Source organism: Saccostrea echinata, unplaced genomic scaffold (assembly GCF_033153115.1).
Source record: "Saccostrea echinata isolate AGI-Se365-2 ecotype Australia unplaced genomic scaffold, CSIRO_AGI_Sech_v1 ptg000009l, whole genome shotgun sequence".
Taxonomy (NCBI): domain Eukaryota; kingdom Metazoa; phylum Mollusca; class Bivalvia; order Ostreida; family Ostreidae; genus Saccostrea; species Saccostrea echinata.
The window spans coordinates 6737170-6754943 of NW_026889758.1; the positions used below are offsets into that span (position 1 = coordinate 6737170).

Here is a 17774-nt window from a genome sequence, read left to right on the forward strand (position 1 = left end):
ATTTCTGGAGTTCTGTACGGAGCAGCATGATGAAAGCTTTCTTCATACATACTTTTCTTAATCAATTCATTTTCTAGGTCCATCCTTTTTGGAGAAGAAATGTGCTTTAATCTCTTTGCTGGATTTCCACAGACATGATCTTTATAATCTTTACGTTTTTTCTGCTTGGTTGTTTGAGAGACATAACTCATATCATCATACAGGAATTCAGAGCCACCACTAAGTTTTTCTTTGCTTTCATGACATTTTCTGAATATTTTCCCAGGAGTAGATCTGTCTTCTCGTTTGTTCCCTACATCATGTTTCTGTTCTTTGCACATAACAAACCTGTCTTTTTTGCTTTTCTCAGAAACTCCACCTTCTTCACTACATGAAATAAAATGATTCACAGATGCCTCACCATCACTGTATTCTGAGGAGCAGAGACTTTCTACATCACTTGCAGTGTCATAAAAAGACCTAAATCCAACTCGTCTGGCATAATAATCATCTTCCTCAGTCTGTTGAAATAGGACTTGATCAGTACTCAGAGAATCTTCCCAACATTGCTTAAGGCTGCATGGTACATTCTGATCATCATCTTGATCTGGCAGAGAAGAATCTGAATCATCAGAAAAAGCCTTTATCATCCATTTTCTTGACTGTTGTCTCTCCATATCTATGTTCTTATAATGTGAGCCACCAGATAATTTCTTCAGCTTTAAAGGAACCCCGTTTTTTCTTTCATTGGGTTTTGTGGGTTGAGAGAGTAAGTATTCATCATCATAAAGGTATCCCCAAGTTTTCTTTGTACTCTTGCTTTCTTCCTCTCTGCCAGACGTGTCTGTCCATCTCTGACAAACCTCCTTTCTTTTCAGCTCACTGTCATAACTTAAACTCAACTTTTCTTTTGGTTCTTTTAATGTTTTCCCTTTCTTGTCCTTTACACCAACATTGTCATCTCTTTGTTTTCTTTTCTCTTTCTCATCTCTGACATCCTCTTTTCTACACCTTGAAGGGCTGCCTTCATACCTTTTCTTGGCAATGGGGGAAAGTGAATAACCTAATTCACTGAAATACAGATCTTTCTGTGCTGTTTTCAACCTGTTGTCTTTTCCTCTAAAATCATCATTTCTACAACTTGGAAGGCTGTCTTTATATCTTTTTTTGACAATGGGAGAAAGTGATTGATCTGAGTCATCAGCATACAGATCTCTCTGTGCTGTTTTCACTTTCTTTTTACTTTCTCGTACTTCACCTGTTCCGATTCTTGGAGGACTGTCTTTACATCTTTTCCTGATTATGGGAGAGAGAGAATAATCTGAGTAATCAGAATAGGTATCTCCTGTAGAGTTAATTGACTGTTTGCTATTAGATAGGTTTTGGCAATTTTGAAGTGCTTTTATATCTTTGAGAGGTGACGGGTATCCAAATTCATAATGGTGGTGATCTTTCCAGCCAATAAGATTCTCCTTCTGCTCAACAGCAAACTTTTCTCCTTGGTCTTTCAAATTCTCCAAACAACCCCTCTGGGTTTTCTTGCCTTTTTCATCAGGTTTGACTGAGCTGCTGAAATTGGATACATCTTTAAATGGTTCTTTATTATGAGAAATTAATTCCTCTGAATCAGAATTGAGTGGAGAGTCTACATCACTTAAAGGATCTAAATCCTTTCCATCAAATTCAGAGATAGAGGAGGACGTGTCCAGGTCATCATCTGAAGGCACCCATTCTATGTCTGAACTGTCCCATCTTGGTTTCTTATGGCTCTGTGATACTAGTTTACCCGCAGTGTCCTGATATGAACAATATAGGTCCTGTCTTGGTACCTTACCAGCTGACAGAATCCTTTTTACCTTGTATTCTGGGATGGAGAAGTTCTTTGGTACCATAGGATAGGTGAAGAATTGAACAATTGATTGATTTAGTTCATGTTTAGTGACAATGTCTAGTGTCTTTGAAAAGTAGTGGTCAAAACCAAACACAATGAAAGAGGACAGGCTTTTCTTCAAGTTGGACAGTAAAGACTTCAGCAGCTTGTTATCTGAAAAGAATGGTTCAACACTTGACCTAGATTTAAATAAGTCCAAACTGCTAACTATGTTTTCATGAAAATATTTTAATGTTAATCACTAATACTTCATATATATTACTTTGTTTGCATGACAATTGCATTTTATTTTCACAAGGTTCAACTGTAAAATCACTAATTTTTGTGGTTTTAGAAATAGCTTTTTCAACAAGGAGATTTGGTTTCATGTTTGAAGAAAACAAATCAAACTGAATTTGGAAGTTTTTTTTCATTTCTTGGATGACATGAATTCATGGCCCTCTTAATGCTACAAAAAAGAAGAATAAAGAATTTACAGCAATTTTTGCATATCCTCCATATAATCATTCATGTTAGATCTACTTCCTGTTATTACTTAACAGAACTTAAAAGCACAATTACAGGGATAGACATTAACTTTCAAATTCACTTGTCCTTCGGCCAAGTGAACTCAAATTTTGACTTGTCCGATTGCAAACTTGGTTGCCCAAAATTTAGAAAGAAGAAAATACCGGTGATTAAATTTATTATTGTAAATAAAGAGTGACAAAGTACTTTTTAATAATGTTGATGTTTCGGTGATCCTACATTTGTAAATACATGTACATGTATACCACTTTCCTGTCTTTTATCCTGTAAACACACACTGTCATGCAGCAATATCTATTTTGTTTAAAATAAAATTCATATTTTTTAAAATTATTTTCTTAGGATTTTTTGTGAATTTTGCTTTTTTTCGTCGGAAAACTGAGGCCACGCTAATTGAAAACAGCCATGTTTTGAAACATACACGTCCTGATCAGGATACATTATGTGCCGAGAATAACTGGAATCCTTTATATTCCATGAGTGAATAAATAAACTATTCTAGTTTCATAAAGAATGTAAATAAATTATTTATTTCTTTTCAATAACGGTATCACGAAAGAAAACAGAATAATGGATTTCTGAATAAAATCTACCGAGGAATTCCGAATGCAAAAACATTACAATGTCAAGTTCTTTGCGGAAATCAAGTGTTATTGTTTTGTTTATAAACTAATGCAAGATTAAAAAAATATTTCTATCGAAAATATTCACTCGTCCGATCGGACAAGTACACTTGCAGTTTCACATGCCCGAACAGAGAATTTACTTGCCCCGGGCAATCGGACAACCGTTAATGTCGATCCCTGAATTATGCATTCCAATTTTTTTAAATTTAAATTTCTTGAAAACAGACAATACTTAGTATTGTGATCACCTCATGATTATCTACCTTACTACCTAAAGTCAAGAAAGCGATAAATCTCAAGTCATTTTAGGGGCATAACATATTTATGCTAGTGACAATTGTAAGGTAAGACTTCATTTGTCAAACCAGCATACGCCAAATGCGCTGCTTGACCATTGGAGGTTTGCCAGCATGCGCCAATCTCTCTGGTTTAAACAACTGGCGAGGAATTTGCCTGTTTTAGAGAAATGGCAGGAATACTGAGTGTTAAAATACAGATACTTTTTAGCAAATCTGGATGTTCTTCAATTGTTTGTACTTCTTAAACAAATGGTCATTCACATATTTAAAATCTGTTGTTATTTTGTAAAATGATTTCAATGATTGTTTTGTTTTTTTTAAACATTGAATTTCAAATTATTCAACTTTTTTTCCCCTGAGATGTGTGACAAATGAAGTCGGCTCTATGATTCGAACAATGAGTATGCTGAAAGTACAATGTATTGTTACACTTCAGAAAGTAAGTCATCTTATTCTGAATGTTCGGACTTCCAGGAGTAACATTTATTAGAAAGGAATGGATGAATTTGTTATTAGAAGAGATGGATTAGTGGAAACAAATGCAGATGGAGAAAGAAAAAAAGGTTGATTTTTCAGCTTTTGGCCTTAAGGCCACATAAATTTAAAGTTAGATTTTAGTTCTAATGTTGCTTAAAATTGGGGCAGACAGGAGGATTTTATTTTTTTATTTTCTATTACTCACTTACTGTAAACATCTACATAACAATCTTCTTATACAAAATTTTCACATTGTAAATGGCACTAAATTCACTCTTGAAACAAGCCAATAAAATTTATCATTCAAAGCTTATCTTTTATTCTTGGAAATTATAAAATACAAGATATCATTATTTATGAAAACACTAATGAAATTTAAAAAAATAAATTATTTCATATAGATGAAACCTATATCGTAACATGTACCGATGCACGTAACCCTAACAGACTCGTTTTAAAAACTGCAAGAAAACAACTACAAAATTGTATCGTTTAAGTTATAAAGACAAATTCTGCCTTATGATACATTAATGTTCTTAAATAAAAAATACTTTTTGGTTTAATTCACTGAACATATAAATCTGAGTGCACCCGTTTGATTCACGTAACATGAACAGACATTCGTTTTGTCCGTCACCTTTACGATAGTATTCAGGCAATGTCTGTCAATCAGTACGTTATGTAAGATATGTCAAATTTTAAGTGTTTATGTCGTGATGAAGAGTGCAAGTTCATAATATAAAAAAAAATCCACATTACACCCACTAGTTGACAATATTTGATACATGTTTAAAATCTAGGATGAAGACAACTTATATTTTTATGAACATACCATACTTTGTGTAACGTAACACTTGACAGACAAACGTTCGTGGCTTCTCGGGCTCTCTAGGTAGCTTTTCTTATCGAATTGTAAACATATTTGTTTAGAACACTGTAGAAAATTTAAATATTCATAACCTTTAAGTCAAATGTATACGAAGAAACATCTCCGAGCTCCATTCTTAAAATAGAACGTAACGCCCACTTACCATGACAGACACAGGAAGCATCCCACAGATTTGTTAATTTCTAAACACACGTGCTTTTCTGTTGAATCTGGGATCACTTAATTGATAAATATGTAAATTTTCTATCAGTAGACAAGAAAGATAAAATAGTTTGCATAAACAATGGCCCATTTTATAACAATGTACCCGGTGTATTGAGACTGACAGACGTTACGTTCAAAATATGAGAAGAAATAAAGTAGTGCATGAAGATATTCTGTGTACAAGGTATCATCGCGACACGGTGTATTTGTCTTTTATTTTGAAATGGTTGAAAATGTCCCCCTACACATGCGTAATTCTAGTGGAATTATCAAATTCATTTCAAGAAAAAAAAGTATGTTGATGAAAAAATTAAGGCTGGAACAATGTATCGAAATATCGATAATATTGATTCAATGTGAGGATGATACGCACATCGATACGTAGGAAGAAATATCGAAATATTGCAAAAAAAATTTCTTACTTATGTTTTTCTTTGTTTACTAAACATTTTGGATTAACAAAAGGCCCAAGGGCCTTAACGGTCACCTGAGTATAATACAACAATTCAGAAGATCCATAGAGTATAAAATAAACTGACAGATGAAGCTTTGTTGCCCAAAAGCAAGAAAAATAGGATGATCAGGATCAACAAAATAATTAGTCTAGTATTCAGTAACAACTCATACATTAAATTCTAATTTATCCCCCATTTAGCACTATCACCATGCAGACTATTAACAAACTAATAGTTCCTCTGTACTACTTTTAACCCCACATTGTGACCTCTCACATTGGCCTCTCTTGGTCTTTGAAGAACATTTAATAAGTTATTTCTGTCTCATTTTTTATCTATTTATTATTTACAAGTCTATCTGATCATTAAAACTATGAAAGTACTTTTTGTATTATTCAATATTTTTTTTTTTTGCATAATTCTCTCATTCTTTTAACTTTCAAATATATTATTTACAGTGATTAATTATCAAAAGTAAATAGCCAAGGGAATAACTTCTCTCAGCTGAATACAAATTAATAGAGCCCTGACTAGGACCAGAAAATTTGACAAAATGGTCCTGATGTTCAAAAATCTGGTAAAAATATCCTTGCTTATTAAAACTTTAATTCTATTTGCCTTTAATATACCAAGGAGCAGAGAAGATTTTCAAAGAAATAGCATTTTCATTACAGATTCAACACACCCCTACCCTAACACTAAAACCCATGTCCCAGGGTCATGAAATTCATAAATTTGGTAGAGGTACCCTCATCACCATAACTATGCATTTAGTTGAAGATTTTCAAAGAATTAACAGATTTTCATTTTATTAATAAATATAGCCCCCCCCCCCCAACTGAGAAACACCAAAACCTGAAGACCACAAGTTTTAAAATTTTGTAAGAAGCACAATTGTTCATCATAACTATGCACTTTATTTATCTGCTCAACACTAAGGAGCAGAGAGGATTATTTAACAGAATTAATGCATTTTCACTATATAATCAATAGAGTCCTACCCTTACACCAGAACACCTGACTTAGAGGCCATGATTCATGAAGAGGCACTCTTGTTCATAATAACTACACAGTTTACTTTATAACCAGGAGCAGAAAAGAAGATTTTCAAAGAATTAATGCATTTTCACTATATAATCAATAGAGCCCCCCCCCCTCCCCCCCCCCACACACACCAGAACCCCCTGACCCATAGGCCATGAATTTCACGATTTTGGAAAAGGCATCATTGCTTGTCATAACCATGCACTTAGTTTGTTTATATAAAATCCAGGAGCAGAGAAGAAGATTTTCAAAGAATTAATGCATTTTCACTATATAATCAATAGAGCCTCGCCCTAACACCAGAACCCCTGACCCAGGGGCCATGAATTTCACAGTTTTGGAAAAGGCATCATTGCTTGTCATAACCATGCACTTAGTTTGTTAAATAATATCCAGGAGCAGAGAAGAAGATTTTCAAAGAATTAATGCATTTTCACTATATAATCAATAGAGCCCCCCCCCCCCCCAACACCAGAACCCCTGACCCAGGGGCCATGAATTTCACAATTTTGGAAAAGGCATCAATGCTTGGCATAACCATGCACTTAGTTTGTTTAAATAATACCCAGGAGCAGAGAAGAAGATTTTCAAAGAATTAATGCATTTTCACTATATAATCAATAGAGCCCCGCCCTAGCACCAGAACCCCTGACCTGGGGCCATGAATTTCACAATTTAGGTAGAGGGCCCAATGCTTATTACAATCATGCCAACAGTTTGACTGCTTGATGTCCAGGAGTAAAGAAGAAGATTTTTAAAGATTGCATCAATTTTGGTGGTTTTAGCCCCACCCCTGGGGTCCCAGGGGGGCAGGGACCATGAAATTCACAATTTATGTTCCCCTTCACCCAAAGAAGCTATATGCCAAAATTGGTTGAAATTGGTTGAGCGGTTCTAGAGAAGAAGATGAAAATGTTCAAAAGTTAACGCACGACGACGGACAAAAACGGATAGCAATAGGTCACCTGAGTGACTCAGGTGACCTAAAAAAATAAAATAAAAATGCTAAATATGAATATAAAATACATAATAATCAATACCACTTAGGTAAAATGACTTTGTTTTGCAACAGATTTTCAACTTCTTTGAATAAATTTTTCTTATTTGTGAAGAAATGTTTCGTTCATTTCAATACAAAAACACATCTTATAACCAATCCAATATATCGTGATACATATCGTATCGTGGCTCAAATATTGTGATACGTATCGATATAGAAAAAGTTGTATCGTCCCAGCCCTAGAAAAAATCAGCTTATTTTATCTTTTTTTATATATTTGGAATATAAAACATTTCTTATTTCAAATTTTTAAATAATTTATTTTATATTCCTCTTGTTAAAATCATAGGTCAAGATGTACTCAAGAGCAAATTTAGATCCAAATGTATATTTTGTTCTTGACACGATCGATATTGTCAAAATTTTACACAACCTTTACTAAACAGTTCTAATAGATGTAATTACAAAATAAAGTCAGCCAACAACCTGTATTACATGTAATAACTCTCCACATGCTCCTGTGCTAAAAATAGTGTCACACGACTTTTAATACAAACTGGGAGTAACTCTAAAACTTTGAACATGATCGATGCCAACAAATTTCCAATTGACTTGATAAACAGGGTGGGACACTTTGAGAGGGGCGGGCGGGGCCATAGGGAGTTATGGTATAATATTTCATTGCAAAAGCTCAAAAACTTTCTGAGATATCAGATAGAAATACAGACAAATGGACAGACAGACCTAAATTAATATCCCCCACTTTCAGAGAAAGCAGGGAACAACAAGCAATTCTTTTTAAACTTGCAAACCTTTGAAAACACGAGGTTGTTGTAGAACATTATTCCATGCATTGGCTACTTCTTCTAGTAAGACGTGTGTCTGCGTGTTGTACTTGTTGCTGGGGTTTTAGAAGTCCAAGGTCAACACATTCTCCAGCCAGGTAATCCGTCAACAAACACAGAAGGGTGCATTCTTCCTCAGATGTGATCTGACGATTGACAAGATACTGAAAAATATTCTTAGAATTTAGTGTTAAAAATTTGACTTGGCTGTTTTTCTGAAAATTGTTTGGTTTGCTAGGGTCATGATAACCATGGAAACATGCCCTGAAGTTTGAAAATTCATATTTATGAAGTCAAACACTCAAACAAGTGACTGTGAAATTTACTTGTCTGAACATAACTTTTACTTGTTGGAAAATATTTTATAAATGAACTATTTGAAAATTTTAAAAATATTATACATTAAAATAGAGTCTAGTATAATATATTCACTAAGCCTGTTTTATGAGTTTCTGACCCATATTGCAAATTTTGAACTATATTATCCTGTCCTGAGAAGTGTTAAATGCTATATAAAAATAATACAACAGGACGCCCAAAAGCCTTGAATTGCTCTTCTGATAAATTATACAAACCATCACTTCTACATTCCCTGAAACGTTCTACTTCCCCATTTTTCCGTTCGCTCACCGTTCGTTCACTGTTCGCTCTCCGTTCACAGTTTTGCGTTCGCCATTCGCTCTCCGTTCGTTCACTTTGCGTTCACCGTTCACTTATCGTTCAGTCTTCAGTGTCATTCGGAACTCCGAAGTGAAAGCACTTATCTTTTTGTAAGTAAGAATTGATTAACAGGTTTTTTAATTTAATAATTACCATATCGTGTTTAAAGAATCTTTATGGTATAGGGAAAATTATCCACAATATTCTAACTTATTATTTTTTTATTATTCTAACTTAGCTGTAAGGTTATTTATTATTTTACTCTGGAAAATAAATGTTGTTATAAGTATGTACCTACGTAGAATGATGCTAAAAAAATTAAATATAAATACGGGCAATATATAGATACTTGAAGCACTGCAACATTTTGTTATATTTAAGACGACAAAACGTTAATGGAGAGAAAATTATCAAAGTCAATTAATTTACAAACTGCAGCAAAATTACAAAAATACTTATTTCTAACACTTTTTTTCAATTACTACAAAAATACATGATAGAACTAGTTCTGAAAATTATGCATAGTACTGCAGATATCTTGTTAATTAAATATCTTTGGAATCATTTAAATTGATAGTGTGGTTAAAAAAATATTTATTTGATATGTAATACACTACAGAATTTTCTCTACTATAATATATAAAGTCTATAGTTATAGAGAAAAAAATTCTTCCTTCACCGTAACTTTATGTTTGCCATTCGATATGATTAAGAACACCCCCTCTTTTTTTCCTAAATCGGTTACTTAGTCAGTATTTCCAGTATATTTCAATTAACATTTAAAAAGAAGTTAGTGTGTGTTGTAGCACAAAAATATCAGTCTCAACACAAACTTGCATCTAAAAAAAGTAATTAAACAATAGTTGTTCAAAATATACATGTGTCGGCGGTGGCAGAGAGTATGTTTCAAATTCAAGTGTTAATGCCCAATGTATTTTATTTATTTATTTATTTTTTATTTTAGAAATGTAAGAATCAAATCTAGAAATGATTAAAAAAAAATGTTAAAACTTGTTGGAAAAACTAGCACTTCGTCTTCGGTGTGACGAGACTCTCACACCTGCACAGTGTCGAATGATTTTGATTGACAGGACAAGCACGTGGACTCCGTGTGAACTTGGGTAACGGGACGTTTCGCCCCAATTGACGTTTCGCGCCCAAGTTAATCTACACTGTCTACAACGATATATTACGATGTTTTAAGATAAATATTTATATATAAGGTTAATATTGACTATGTTAAAAAACGTTCTAAGGTTACTAAAAAACTTTTTATGTTTTAAAAGTTGTTGAAAATAGGCTTATATCATAATTAAATGTATAATTATCCATGTGCAGATATAATTATATTTATTCAGCAATCATAATTAAGGTGTAATAACTATAATTTGGAGATTCTTCATCATGTCAAGATAAAGAGGAGAATTAAAGTATGAGACGGGTGTCAAGTCCATTTTACCGTTGCTCAATAGCTAGGATGCACACTGACTCCAATTTTCTTTGCGATTTTGAGTAATGCTACATAAGCATGATAAGTACTTATCAAAAATATACTTCTCAAAAAAATCTTTTCATATAACTAATTTCATAAGTGACATTTCTATGCCTGATACATCAAAATAGATATTTTTTTTAAATCATCGTGTCATTAAAATAATCACGAGTTGCTGTTTTCTCACATCATAAAAAAAAAATATCAGGTCATTTAGAAATATCTTTTTTTTTCTTTTTTTTTTAAGTAACAGGAATTTCATCCTCGCAAACCAGGGGTCCCGAGTCAACATGTTGCCGCTGGTCCAACGGCAACGTGTTGACTCAGGACCCCTGGCTTGGAGGATGCAGGAATTCATAAAAAAAAAAATCAGGTCTGACAATTTTTTTTTAAATTTTAGTGTGGTTATGGGCGGGCCGGGGGGGGGGGTATAGCATGATATAGCGATAAATTCTCAGTTTTTATTCTCTACAAGTGTATTTTCGTATGCATCATCTATTAATATTTCCCCCATACAGGCAATGGATTGGATTAATATAACACAGTACAAAAGTTATTAAGAAGTTAATAATTGCTGTTAACAAGTGATAATTACCGCATAATTGATTAATTGATCTTCGGCGCGAGTCGTCTTGGGGCGAAACGTCTCAGCGCGAATGGTCTATACTTTGTTCAAATCCCGCATGAAGTAGATTTACCTATCCCCCCCCCCCAACCCCTAACCCCCGTTTTTTGTGTTTGTTATTATTTTTTTTTTTAAACTTGAAAAATAGCAATTTCATTAATTGACGTTTATTGTGAAACCTGTTATACTATGTTATGGATATTGTACTTCAGATAGTCTTATTTCATTTCCGTCAAGGATAAAAGCAACGAATATGCACATTTTAATAATAAATTGATATGAGGGGGGATGTAAAAATTCACAGGTACTTGGGTCTTGGTTTATAGATATGTTTGTACCTTATTGATATGTAAAAATGTACTTATTTTTTTACCTATCAATAAGGTACATACATATTTATAAACCAAGAACCAAGTACCTGTGTAAAAATTAGCTTTTAACGCCCTATGAATAGGCTGAGTATTTGATACAAAAGACTAAGCTGCAATAATGCAGCCCTCTCCGATTTTTTTTTTTGATCTGATATTTTCTGGCCCCTCTCTCTCTCTGCCCTCCCCCCCCCCCCCCCCCCCAAAGGAGAGGGCTACATTATTGCACCTTTAAAAGATTGTATTCAGAAATTAACTGTGCATTGATTAAAGCGCAAAATATTACATCTTTAATTGTATTTGAAAAATACCTTATTCATTAATTTTCTCTTTTCATGTAAGCAAGTTTATTACGAAGTACAAATTGTACTTCGGGATCGTTGCCACGATGCTCTCAGTAAGGAATATATACAAATTTTACCGATTAATTTATTAGGAAAACCTACTACAAACATGTATATGTAATAGTCTTTCGATATATAATCATATTCACAACTTATAGTGTTATCAGTGATTTACCATTATTTCAATTATGACTATTTACACAAAAGTTTTTTTTATGGTCATGTAGCTATAATCGCCTCGTTTTTTTCTTAATCGGGCTCGATGCTATATGATGTTCTAGAAGCTTCCGTCAATATAAAGATCGGTGAATGACGAAAATATTTTGCACATTTCCCTTTTTAATCGGTTATCACAACTTATTTCTTTTATATAATTTAAATCGAGTTTTGATTGAATAATTCAGTGATGACGTTTTCTGTAATAAATATACGATTGCTTGTTGTCAGTTTCATTAAAAATTGCCAGTAACTTAGATCCGCCAAGTGGAAACGCCACCGTACTCAGGTTTTAGCTATTTCATGGCTGTTTATAGAAAATGAAAGTAGACTTTTAATTTAATGTACGATACTTACTATGCGAGTAAAATCTAAATATAGTTTACGGACATCAGCTTGTATACCTTCATCACCTGCATACGGGGTATATATCTCACAGTTGATTCAATACGCAAGAGCATGCTCTACGTATGAACAATTTCTAAAACGAGGTAAATTATTGACAAACAAGTTGATGAAACAAGAATATCAGCTGTCTCGTTTAAAGTCATCATTTCGTAAGTTCTATGGTCGATACAATGACCTTGTCAGCAAATACAATTTATCATTGAGTCAAATGCTGACTGACGTTTTTCATACTAATTGTTAGGCCATTATTTACACACTGAATTGTCGACGGATTTTCCGTTATTTCCCGATCATGACAAGGAGCAAAGGGCGGGTGTGACCGGTCGGCAGGGGATGCTCACTCCTCCATGGCACCTGATCCCACCTCTGATTTTTAGAGGTCCGTGTTTGCTCTGCTCCTATTTTGTATTGTTTAATGGACTTTTGATCTTGAATACTGTTCGTTATCTCCATATATTTCATCTAGTGTATTGTTAGAGGAGTAAGTAAGAACTCTGGTGCACCCGTTTCGGAGTTTATTTGCAAAATTTATTAATGTATATATATATATATATATATATATATATATATATATATATATATATATATATATATATATATATATATATATATATATATATATATATATATGACAGGGGTTTATGATGTAATAAAAACACCTGCGGGTTCGATTATGTATTTATTCCATATTCAATCATCATAAAAGTATTGCAGTCCTATTTGTGGAATAGAGCTGACTCCTTCTTTTGATGTCAGAGTATTAATAAATAAATGTTGACTATGTACAGTTTCTTTCAAACAGTCAGTCTATTTTCATTGAATTATAAAATGGTCATAAAGTACAGTCATGTATAGCCATGAACGGTCAGCTGAAAAAGTGTCTTTGTCTCAGGTCAGGAATTTGGAGGTAAAAGTTTTGACCAATAGGATTAAAGAAAGTTGAATTCTACTCAGGTAGCTTATTACAGGAGTAGGGATAAAACAAGGGGTGGATCTAAAGTTTTAGCTGATTGTTTATTTTATTTCAATTAGTTTGTTTTATTTAATTTATTTAATTATTTTATTTGATAAATTATTTTATTGAATATTATTAATATTTGATTTTAAATTATTTGTCTTTGTCAATAATGATTGTCACACAGATTAATACATGCACTTCAGAGTTTAAAATCAGTTGTGGCATATTCATAAATGTATAATTAATAAATTATACATATGAATATCATGATAATTAAAACAACATAAAACTATCACTATTATATATATATATATATATATATATATATATATATATATATATATATATATATATATATATATATATATATATATATATATATATATATATATGTGTGTGTGTGTGTGTGTGTGTGTGTGTGAGGGTGTGTGTGTGTGTGTGAGGGTGTGTGTGAGAGAGGGTGTGTGTGTGTGTGTATGTATGTATGTATTTATGTATATATAGGGCATTTTCGTACCATCTTATATGTACATGACAGAGGCTACCCGAAAGCGCACAGGCTCGCTCTAATAATCTAATTTTAAACCGTGACGTTTAAACACAAAGATTGCACCACAGACCGGCAATGTAAATGAAAACTATTTAAACGGACAGAACAACAATTCTTTTTTCTAACACAGGCGGAATCACCGACATAAGCAACATCAACAAAGAAGTAAAACACTATATACAACTGACTTCTTTCAAAATGGTGCATAAAACAACAAAGTGTGGAGTTCACTCAGGGAATACCCTGCGTGCGTCACACAGCAAGTAAGTTTTGTTAATGATGTAGACTGGTAGATCAAATAAAGTAGGGCCTAGATAAAGTAAAACAAAAAAAAAATATGAAAAAATATTTTTAAAAAAATACAGAAATTGAGAGAATAAATGTTTATAAAAAGTAACATACAGGTGTAAATTTTCAAAATTTACATAAGCTTAGATATAGAGTTTTGTAAAAGACTTGGCACTGCTTAAATTATTGCAGCAAATGGTGGAATCTCCATTTTAGATATTCTTTACGTTTTCATTAAAGATTCGAGTAAGCACACAGAAAGTATTTTGTATATCAAGAAAATGTATTAAATTACTTAATACATACCAAGTTATATAAGACTTGAAATGCAAGTGGGCTTTTTCTGGAGGGGGGGGGGGGGAGGGTGTATGTCCAAATAAAACACTTCGCAGCTAGAGAACTGAATGTGCATTCAAATGCAAGGAAACTTTGATAGTTCTTTTTTTTGGGGGGGGGGGGTGGGTGTTGAGGAAATTTTCAATATCCTTTACATTTTTTTGAACCATTCATTTACAAAGTACAGGCCATTAGTAAACGGCTTGTGATTTAATGTTAATGAGCGACTGGGAATTGGGAAATTCAAACTATTTATTGATAAGTTTTGATACATGTACATATATAAAATTATCCAAATGAATAGTAACTATAATTATTTTTCCGTCTTCTTCCAGATATACCAAGACGTATAGAAAACAGTCCTGTCTTGTAAGAAAAGTTAAGAATTCCACTAATCTTCGCCTTCTACAGGACTTTGGCATTGCCACTGACGACGTGGCCTACTCCCTCAGTAAAAAAGGTCGCTGGGTCCTGCCTACAGTCCTCAAGGAACACATACTCCTCGGGGGATTCAGCGAGGAAGGGCCTAAAGTTCAACTCACCGAAAAACACAAACTAAGAAAAACAGCCAACTGCCTGGGATTTTATGCTTCTAAAGGACCAACCAGAAAAGCTGTACCATCTAAAAAGCGGTATTTCAATGTTTCAAGTGTGAAGAAAGAACCCCAGTTGCCTAGTAAGGAAAAAGAGGAAGTAACAGAAGATAAGGCAGTCAATGAATGTTTGGAACCCGAAATAAATGTTGAAATTTTCCTACCAACTCCGATCACAAGCTCTCTCACTCACAACCAAAAATACATCAGACCGCTTCACGATACCGATGTACAACTCAGTACAAAGAAACAGAAAGGAAAACGGAGACATCGTATGCAGTTAAAGTTTGACGTGGTAGATAGCTACGAAGATGATATTTGGGAAGAGGACGAGGAGATTGATGGTTACGATGATGACCTCTTTCAAGCCGAGTATCAGCGACCCCCGAGTTTCTTTACAGCAGCTGATGTTCTCAAATCAGCACAAAAAACCAAACAGATCTTTGAGAAGTCGACTAAGAAAATGGACTATAAACACAGCGAAGATGAGAGAAACAAAAAAGGCAAACTTGTGTATGTCGACGAACCTAATCCCACATCAGAACCGACGTGTAATAAAACAATCGGAATAGATTCTTTATATTCTAGACAACCGCAACAAATAATGGTTCCCAAGAAAGTGGTTTTGCCCAACGCAGAGACAAGACCCGAATTCTTGAAATTCAGATCTGGTAAAATGTATATGGAATGTAAGACATTTCCTCGTTCTTTCATCATAAACATAACAGATGAGGTAAAATCTATGATGAAACAGCACATCCGAATGATGTACAAGGCATTCTTGATGGACATAACTACAATCCTGATTTTCACTCATGATGTTTACAAAGCTTCCTTGGACGGAGAAGAGATATTCGATGTATACATGAATGTTAATATTGACTCAGAAACTATAGAGTTAGAAACCCTTTTTGATTACTATGCTGGGTCATTGGAATCTGTAATTAGCCAGGCTGTATCTCAAATCAAGTTTTATACGGAAGAACAATTTGCAAGGCCTAAAGTCTACCTAAAAGGAGAAAGTGAGACGGCATATAATGCTTTAAATTCGTGTTTGCTCCAAGGAGCGTCCACTTTAACTGAAGAAGATGCTTTTACTGAAGCTGTATTGAGTACCATAGAAAGATATGAAGTAAATAAACACTTGGATGTGGGATGCAAGTCTTTTCCACCAGAAATATGTTACATCTGCTTGAACGAGAACAGACCAGGAATCGCGATGGAGTGCTGCGGCCATTGGTTTTGTAGAAGTTGCTGGAGAGAACATCTAAAGCAACAAAATTTTTCCAAGCTTCTGTGCCCCGAATTTGATTGTGAAAAAGAAGTGGACTTCACACTTATTTTACAAGTTTTGAACATTACCGATGTTCGGAAATACTTGATACGGCAGAAGGAAAATTTAGCACGGAGTCAGTGCAAATACTGTCCAAACGAAAAATGTGGTCGTGTCATCTCAGCATCTTTAACTAATATTAATCACACCAATACCACATGCGAATGTGGAACCGAATTTTGTTCCAGTTGCTTCAAGTTTCCTCACTGGCCTGCTACATGTGAAACATCCCAAGAATATTGGAATTTTTTGAGAGGAAAAGGAATTGATATAGAATTCAGTATTGATGATATTTCATCCACCGAGCTCCAGGTGCGGGGAAAAAATTGTCCGAATTGCAATCAATTTATTGAGAAACAGGGTGGGTGTTTCTCAGTGGTATGTGTTTGTGGCATTTGCTTCTGTTGGGGATGTCGTGGAATTTTTAGAGTAAATCACCAAGTTAGTGACCTTTGTCATCGTGAGAAACATGGAGACCTTCATCGTACAACTAAAAAATACATTGCTGCAGATCTACTCCTTCCAATGAAAATGAAAAAGGAACCGAAACTCATTCAAGTTGCTGTAAATCAACGTGTAGGAAGAGCACACTCGAGAACATTACTTATGAGAAGTAAAACTCATTCTGTGTGTCTCAAAATTCGAACTCTTGGACTGAAATCGTCATTAAAAATTGCAGGCTTATTGGCAGGATACAAGTCAAAAGAGAACAGCCTTTTGTCCAAAGTCCATGGTTTTCTACAAGATATGATTAAGCTCTACCTTGAGATTCGCCATCTTGCCGAATATACTGCCGTCTCAGCAGTTCACGAGAACGGTCGGTCACAGAAACTCTTGAACTCCTTTACTGAGAACATGGATGATTTGGCGTCACAAATTTACACCGAATTTCAGAGTGACGTCAATGATTATGTTCCTAGTCTGATACACCGAATGCTAATCATCAGGGAGCACTGTTTACATACCGTGTCAGAACTAGTCAAATTTATAAAAGATAAGAATCTTGATTAGCAGTTTTCTATTCTTCTGAATGGGTTTTATATTGCTCATCAGTTTTAGGTAAGTCCCAACTCGAAAGGCGTCATTTGTAGTAATTTTTTTTTTACAATGGATTGAAAATGTATAATGATCATAATCAGAGAATAAAAGAATTATCACAGATCTTGTTCTAACCATTTTGCATTAATAGCGTGTCTAAATGGTTTTGATTTCAACTACATTTACCTCTGAAAATGTTGTTTTTATACATTGTAGCATGTACTATTCACACAGTAATTATATGATATACACACTTTATAATTTAGTTTATATTAATCATTAACTAACACCAGGAGAGGCACTTGTAAATTATCAGAACTTCACACGT

The 17774-nt window shown here is 33.9% G+C and overlaps 1 protein-coding gene across 1 annotated transcript; it reads left to right on the forward strand.

Annotated features, from left to right (window-relative positions):
- The first annotated feature begins 14006 nt into the window (after positions 1–14006).
- On the forward strand, positions 14007–17434 carry LOC133181507 (uncharacterized). Its single transcript, XM_061315997.1, has 2 exons — positions 14007–14121; positions 14818–17434. The coding sequence occupies exons 1-2, from the start codon at positions 14057–14059 to the stop codon at positions 17417–17419; spliced, it is 2667 nt and encodes an 888-aa protein (XP_061171981.1). The 5' UTR covers positions 14007–14056; the 3' UTR covers positions 17420–17434.
- The last annotated feature ends 340 nt before the right edge of the window (positions 17435–17774 follow it).

What these genes read in the sequence shown, in the direction of transcription:
- LOC133181507 (XM_061315997.1), top strand. Translation starts at nt 14,057, where the DNA reads ATGGTGCATAAAACAACAAAGTGTGGAGTTCACTCAGGGAATACCCTG. An exon ending in CTGCGTGCGTCACACAGCAA is followed by an intron (nt 14,122 to 14,817) that starts GTAAGTTTTGTT and finishes GTCTTCTTCCAG; the next exon opens with ATATACCAAGACGTATAGAA.